This window comes from Ostrinia furnacalis, unplaced genomic scaffold, assembly GCF_004193835.3.
Source record: "Ostrinia furnacalis isolate ACB-3 unplaced genomic scaffold, ASM419383v2 OfSCF2790, whole genome shotgun sequence".
NCBI lineage: Eukaryota > Metazoa > Arthropoda > Insecta > Lepidoptera > Crambidae > Ostrinia > Ostrinia furnacalis.
The window spans coordinates 1-8,559 of NW_021133029.1; the positions used below are offsets into that span (position 1 = coordinate 1).

Sequence of the window (8,559 nt, forward strand, 5' to 3'; positions counted from 1 at the left end):
GCCATGTCCATTATTGAATTTCGTATGAAAATTACGTAACGATCTTTGGTGCAATCAATAAAATTGGAATAATAAGTACATCGTTAGATACATTACCTACCTAATCTTATAATTTTATGATTTAGAGTCATACCAAGACTTGTAGGTAGGCCAAAAAGGTGTCAATGCATTTTTTTATCTATAATTTTCCTCGAACGGCAACTGCGAAAATTATGCCGTATAAGAAATACCGCAAACTTTAATGGCATTATCTCATATTTCATCAATGTTGGTGCCCTACATGTTCTTTTATATTACAAGCCGACGTCCATTCATAGCGTAGAGATTTTCTTTATATTTTTTTCCGTAAAAACCTTGTACAGAGTATTAGAAAACTACAAAAAAAAATCAGCCAAATCGGTCAAGCCGTTTTCATGTTATGTCGTGACAACGGAAAACGGGTTTCATTTTTATATATATAGATTGTAAATTACGTACTATTCTGGGGCAATAGTGCATGCTAAGTTTTTAAAAATCTGTTTTTACTTTTTGCATAAAATATTAATAAATATGCAACTATCCATCCTCACAGGTTTCTCGTTTATAATTGAATAATAATAGGGCAATGTAATTTTTACTAATTTAACATAGGGGAGACTGGCCCAAAGCGGGCACTCAGCCTAAAGCGGGCACCCCCCTCTAAACTTACACTCATTTGCTCGACTTGTTGTCTTGTCTTGTTAACGTTATCCCTCCGCCCCGCCGCTCCCGCGGGAGCGCCCCGCCGCTCCCGCGGAAGTCGTGTGCACCACCTCCGAGTAACAACACCACGCGTGGACAGCGATAAACGAAATTCGTCAATTTTATTTGAAAAAACAAAGGTATGTTAATTGTGTTTTGGATTAAACTGAGTGACGTACGTTATTATCAATGTATGCGTAATGTGTTGCACCTACTTAACCGTGTTTTAAGGATATTTCCTTGAAAATTATTAAAAAGGAATTATAGTTTATGTTTTATGAAACGTGGTGTGGTGCAAAAGGCAAAGTGAGCAGGGCAAAATGAGCATGCTCACTTTACCCTCTTCATAGCCATATAAACTAACTTGCTTTTATTGTTAGTCCTCTATATTTATCGTGTAGGTATAGTCCGTTTTTCTTTGCTAGTCGAACAATGTAAACAATCTTTTTATAACTTTTAAAGTAATATCAGTGAAAAAAATTAATAAATTAAATTATTTGCAAAGATATCGGTGTTCAACGATGACTTACCTACATAATAATATGTAGGTTGTGAGCTTTGTGTTTATCTTATTTTAAAAGGAATTATTTCGTTAAAAAGGAATATTAAGATTGTTTACAATATTGGACAAGCCAAGAAAAACAGACTTTAGTGTCGACATTAATATCTTATTATTTGACTTTTAGATGGTAAATAAATATAAAAGAAAATCACAACAAGGTTCTTGGAGTGAAGCTGCAATACTTCAGCTCAAAAGCTTCAAAATACTAAAAGATAATGAATCAAGACTGCATTATTCAAAGAGAGTTCCTTCTGATTAGTTTTATGTTTTAATTTTTATGTTGTTTGATGAATTTTTATGTCTAGAATCTATTTTATCGCAATACAGAAAGTATGATTCTCATTCTGTGTTTGAATAGAGACATTCCTTATTATTCAAAGGTCAAAATTATAAGAAAGTATGATTCTCATTCTGTGTTTGAATAGAGACATTCCTTATTATTCAAAGGTCAAAATTATATAGTAAATTAAAAAAAAAAACTATTGCCCTCTGCATGCCCGTTTTGCCCGTGTGCCGGTGCTCGCTTTAGGCCACCCCCTCGGGCAAAGTGAGCAAGTGATAGTGTTTCGTATTTGAGTGCCTACTTTTTATATATTAGACAAATGAATGATTTGACATCGCCATGTCAAACTACAATAAATGTAGTAACTGATCACGATAAAAACTTATTCCGTTTTGCTTATTCTGTGTGTTTTTTTCCTACTTTACCTTAAGGTGCCCGCTTTGGGCCAGTCTCCCCTAACTATACAATAATAATATGTTATGTAATTAAGTAAGTCAAAAATATATTTTTTACTAGCTTTCCGCCCGCGGCTTCGCCTGCGTGGAATTTTGTCTGTCACAGAAAAACAATATCGTGCGCGTATTTGCTCACTGTTTAGACCTACCCTGGACTACGACAAACATTTTAATACCAAAATCAGTTCAAACGGCCCAGCCGTTCTCGAGTTTTAATCAGACTAACGAACATCAATTCATTTTTATTTATATAGAATAATAATTGAAGTTAAAACAACCACATTGCATACAAATAAAAGCAAAAAAAAAGAACAATCGCACAGCACAGAAACAGACAAAACTATATGTAAAATCAAATAAAATTGTCCTAAAAGAAAAACATTCAGATCCAACGATTTTTAAATGGTTTAATTTTTTTGTAAAACCTCTACCAAAGTGCATGAACACGGGGCGTTGAAATGTTCTTTACTTGAAAACTTTTAATCACTCTTTGAACTCATCTGAGCGTGACTTTATAATGATGCTATTAAAAATTTATGAAAGTATATAGCTTAGTATGGCGATTAAAATAAGGTTCGATCACCTCCGTCGGTAACCAACCAGTTTGTGTCCAGTTATTTATTACTTATTACCATTCATTATGATTATTAATTTGCTCGTAGAACCAACACGTAGTCTTTGACTTTAAGTATCGCACTCAAAAGTATAATATTTAGTGGATTAACTACATAATAAGAAAGTAAATGATTCTTACATTGGACGGCTCGCCGATTTCCGAAATCTCGTTCATATCGTTTCTCCTGAAATCACAAAAAATCCAATTGAGATTTTATTGATTAGTGACACGAATGAATTGTTTGTGAACGTAAGTAATAACTTTTTATTTCTTAATACAAACTGACTAGCATTCACCGCATTCGCAAAGCGTCTGAAGAAAAGTTGACCGTGATTCTGAGCCTCTGTTCCGGCTCTCAAATAATACAAACAACATACGTACATATAACATTGTAATTTATCGGATCGTTAGAGAAAACTGCACTGAGCAGTAGTTGGCGACCAAACATTCATAGCAAATTGCTTGCTCGCTCTACCGATGAAAGTGCACCGTAAGAAAATTATTGCTGTTTGATACACGATGCGCATTCAGCGCACACGAGCCACCATCTAACCATTTATTATATTTCTTGTAGCGCCCATTGTTAACGTTTGCGTATTTTATCAGGATACAGGCACCATCGTGACGTAATTCAAAATGACTTAACACACGTAAATGAATCATAGCATAATAATTTACGTAACCTACCTCGCGTACTGTTGTTGTTGTTCTTGTCTCATTTTGTCAACTGGCGGCTGCTGGCCATATTTAACGGGCGGTGGAAACGGTGATCCAGCATCCCCAACTGGGTCCATGCTGAAATCGGAATGAAGCGAATATTAAAGACACTGCGAAGCGACCTACATAACAAATGATATACTTGCAATGTGGTACATACGTTTTTTGCTGCCGTAAATCAGCGGAATGTAGGTTGCGCAGGTAATCGTCACATTCTCGTTGTTTCTGCATCTGATATTCCTTCAGAAGCTCTCGTCTGAAATCCCCGTCAGGGCCGGGCAGAGCCGCCGCTTCAGCTTGCTGCGGCGGTCGCTCGGCGAGTGAGGAATTTGACGCTGCAGTAGTTGAAATCGACGTGGACGCCGAATAGTCCTGCCCCCGGTGTTCCGGTGTGGTAGCATTCGAGGCGCCGATGCTACTTGCTTCGTTAGTTTTGTTTGACGCGGTGAACTCGCCGATTGGCTTCAGTTTTTCATTGATCGGCTTCAGAGAATCGCTCAAACCGTTAAAAATGCTTTCACTGTTTTTGTTATCGAATAATCTATCAACAGAGGTGTTCATTATTTTACTTCCCTTAATGCCAGTGAGATGAAATCCGGCAAAACATGAAGTTGATGGACCGTAATCGATCGCCGACAGCGCCATTACCGCTGGATGCCTCGGAGCCCCGTCGGGCAGCGGCCGCAGCGATCTAGTCATGGCGTCGGCGGCCGAGCGTGGCCTTCGGAAAGGCATCGCTAAATGCGGGAATGTGCGAGGCTTGATGGGAGTTACGAGCATGTGTTCCGTCCATGATGTATGCAGTGAGGGACGCTCCAATTTTTCGACATCAACATTCAACATTCTCTGCTCGAAAGGGACACTAAAAGTTTCTGCTGGAATGGACTGCAGCCAAGACAGTAAACTCAAATCGGACTCATCAAAGCCAGACCCATCTAAGAGTCTGGAGAAATTAACTTCATTTGATTGCGTCTCCGACCCTGTAGCTTTAGCTTGGCAGTAATTTACACAAGACTCGTACAGGATTCCTTTTATCAACAATTGCATAAGTCGATCATTTTTAGCACACTTAGAGACAGTGCCACTTGATTTCTTGTCACAGGGTAAAAATTGTTCTACTAAAGGATACACTTCGCGAAAGCACTGAACGCGAGCGTTACTAGGATTCCACTTTTTAAATTGTGCATGGTCTGTAATACTTGGTAAAGTTAAAAGTAAGCATAGATTTGAGTATTCTTCTTTAGAAGGCGCTAATTTTTCAAGATCGCTAAGTACTTTAACAACTTCGTCGACTATATTCTCCACATTATTGTAAGCTTTTATTTCTGATCGTATACATAGAAGTTCTATGTATTTGTGTCTTAGAATGGCGTAATTGAATTTGTCAGCTTCGAAAGCCTTAAGGGCGCTGAGAGGTTGAATAAACTCTAGGACATCGTCCCATTGTCCGTCTAGTATGAGTTGTCGTAGGAATAGTACGTCGTCAGCGTAATTACCATTGATGACACCAGTTTCACGCTCGAGCGACAGCTGCGTTATGTGCAGGTCGCGGTTGTGGAGAAACTCGAGCGACAGGCGCACCACGTCGTCTTCGCGCAGGTTCAAATGCGTCGAGGGCATTTTGCCGCTGCTGTATGCACTCTTCAAGCTGGAAAAAGTATTATTTGTTCAAAAATAATCAAAAAGCGCTTAAAATACCATTGAGGTTCTGACTGAACTGCACTAATGTTTTATATTGTTTGATTACACCAAGTCAGAAGAGTTAATTTTGGAGAAGAAACTTAGAATTCAGATGCTGGAGCATTTTGTACATATTTTCTAATCTAAAGCTGACAGACAAATGGATTGACCTAGCATGCTAATTAGAATTTGTGAACAATAAAGTAAAATAGAATTTCTCTTCAATCCAATAAATTAATATGCATGACAGTACACATGATAAAAGTAGAGCTAGTACCTAAAAGGTGAGCCTAGTTATTACAAAATACTTCAATAACTTTCACTCCAATAGGAAACCCCTTGATTTTGTATCATTGCAAATAATTGTATGGTGGATTTAGTTTTAAATGCTATAAAATATTTACATTTTAGAAATGTAGACACAATTTTATTCATTTAAATATTTTTAAAATAATTTATTGCATGTTATTTCCAACAACTTGGCTGCCATTGTATTAAAATCTTTAATGCCTCAAGAGTTAAATCCAAATTTAATAAGTGCACAATAAAGTGTAAAGTAAAAGTAAAGAGGTGCATGTTTCAGAAAATAAATTGTCAGTATTACAGAAAAATTTAGTTCAATACATTGATTTTTAAATATATTTTTTTTGTCTGGCCTTATGACAGCTAGGTTATTATTCTCAAGATTTAAACCTGCTGATTTGCACTTTAAAATCCTACTAACTAATATTATAAATGGGAAAGTTTGCATGGATGTTTGGATGTTAACATGTTTGTTACTCTTTCACCCAAAAACTACTGAACGGATTTTGGTAAAAATTTTCAGTATTATTGTTTATAACCCAGAATAACATATAGACTATAATTTATGATGATTTGTGACAAACTAAATTTCACGCAGGTGAAGCCGCAGGAAAACGCTAGTATAAGAATAATTTTATTACTGTTTCATTACTTAAAATTTATATCAATTTTTATTAATATGAAGTGAATGTGATTCCTATGCATATGAAATAATAAGCATGCAGCATCATCCTACTAATATTATAATTATGCGACAGTTTGGATGTCTGGATGTTTGTTACACTTCCACGCAAAAACTGCTGCACGGATTTTGATGAAACTTTACAGTATCATTGTTTATAACCCAGATTAATAATTAACATATAGGCTATAATTTATGACAATCTGTGACAAACTAAATTTCACGCATGTGAAGCCGCGGGCAAAAGCTAGTAATACTAATATTCAGGAAGATGTTTCATATTATGAATAGTGTTAATGTGGGTTACAAGGAAAAACGGAAAGTGCAAAAAATCATGATGACTCGATGTGCTATGATTCCCAGGACATCGATGGATGAGGACGACCAAAATGATTTAAGTAATTTGTTTAATTGAGTGATGTCACAGTTATTTAATGAATAATTCATAGGAAATAAAGGTATCTCACCAAGGATTCCAAATAAATATAAAGTGGTACAGTATGGCAAGTGTTATTTAAAAAAAATCAAGGCATACTTTTAGTTTGAACTAATTGAATACAAATTATTAAAGTAGCACTGCCAAACAGTTTTAAATACAAACAAAAAATTAATTCCATGTTAAGAAAAAATGTCTTAGTTTGCCCATAAATGTACCTACCTACTAATCATCCAGCTCATTCTTGGTTATTTCCAAGTTGGGTACACTGGATTGTCAGTATTATTTAAATGAGTGATCATCAATGGGCCTAATATAATTTATCCAAATGTCAAAATAGGAACTTTACTTACTTAAGTTGGTTTTCTCTATTCAATCCTAATCCAAATCAGTCCGTCAACTGTCAAAATTCAATATTTATTTGGTCAAAATTTCTGCGTTTTTCAATGTTTTTACATTTTCATATTGTTTAAGACTATTTAAACAATATTTAAGTGTAAACATTGATAGTTGTGGACATTTAATCAAAATCAGAATTAAATTTCACAGTTGAAATCTTGATTTGGGCAAGAATTAAACAAGTGGAAACGGGCATTTAAGATTGGTACATAAAGGAAATGTTATATTAACACCCTGAAGCATAATAAAGACATAAAGCCCATTTTGCCATGAAGCATTAGGTGTGGATGCATTAGGATAAAAATTTAAATATACAGGCTATGTGATTTAAAATAAATAAAATACAAAGAAAGGAGCGGTTGTTTTATTTTGACTTAAAACTTTCACACAAACAATGTTTGAGTGCATAATGTATGCTTCTGGTAGGGGAAAGCAAGATGATAGGTACTTAGTGAAATTATTGGTGCATCTCTGACGCATCTCGCATGCCATTGCCGCAGAGTGAAAATCGCACCAACATTTTTTAAACTAGTATTTGCTTACGAAATCTCCGATCTTATTAGACACAGATAACTTTTGTAAAACAAACAGCCATTGCTGCCGAAAACAACTTACACCTACACATTTCATTTCGCATGCCATATAAGCCTAAACATAAAACCTAGCGTAGCCGATTTTATGCATCATCAGCATTAACAGATATAAATTATCCTATGTTCAAGTACTTAAAGGTATCGGAATTTTTTACAGTTATGATTAAACCAGCCGTTTTTAAACCAAACAGCGTAAAGTGTAAATAGGAATGGATTATTACCTCGTTTAAGCCAGCTACTGAGGGTACAGCAGACGATCAAGATTATAATTATGCATCTATTTAAACATGAATGCAACAATTTGGCGTAAGTTATTCAGTAAACTCCACTTCCACATAATAAATTAAAATTTTGAGAGAGCTTTGTAAGACAGAGAGACTTCCATCAGTCAGACAGATGATTAAATTCAAATCAAAGAGTATTCTAACCACTTTCAATTTGTCTATGCTACGTCGTTGACGGATTTTGTACCATTGGAGGCCAGACTTGGAACAAAAACTTGAGTCAAATACCTACTTATCACTATCTCGCTCTCTGTGGGCCGACCTCTCTTTTTAGTGTGGACTGTAGTATTGCTATCTCCTGATTTAAATATCCTAGTAAATTCTTCGAAATAGCCAATGAGGATCATTTCGATTTTTAGCTGTGAATGCAGATTTATAGGGCTAAGAAATCCTTAAAACACAGTGCAAAAATTTTTGTTCTACGACAAAAATTGACGAAGTTATGGCCAAATTACTAAAAAAGTTCACTGACCGCCCTGCGCGGGGACGATGACGTCATTATATCCGATCCGAACGCTGCCGGCGTACTGCGTGGATAGAAAATATTTTTTTCTAGCCAAATTATCAGTTTTAGAGAAAAACTTGTAATGACATTTATTCATCAGAATAAAGTAAGCTATCGATAGGTAATTTTAAAAAAGGGAAATTGTGAAAAATAACGCAAAAAATCCATACCCCAGGCCAGAAACTGGGTATTAGCATCATATTATGTATTATTATGTTCAATACAAACAATCATTAAGTTACACTCACCCCAACCGCGTCTCCGCATTGCATCGAATCCTATGAAAATGTGGTTTTTGGACATAGCAATACTTATTTTTCACAA

General features: G+C 35.6%; 1 protein-coding gene across 1 annotated transcript; it reads right to left on the reverse strand.

Moving 5' to 3' along the window:
• Positions 1-2,683: 2,683 nt before the first annotated feature.
• Positions 2,684-7,846, reverse strand: LOC114356332 (WD repeat-containing protein 47). The gene is made up of 4 exons (XM_028309438.1): positions 7,668-7,846; positions 3,514-5,001; positions 3,324-3,431; positions 2,684-2,820 (listed from the first exon to the last, which is right to left on the reverse strand). The coding sequence occupies exons 2-4, from the start codon at positions 4,971-4,973 to the stop codon at positions 2,745-2,747; spliced, it is 1,644 nt and encodes a 547-aa protein (XP_028165239.1). The 5' UTR covers positions 4,974-5,001; positions 7,668-7,846; the 3' UTR covers positions 2,684-2,744.
• Positions 7,847-8,559: the final 713 nt, after the last annotated feature.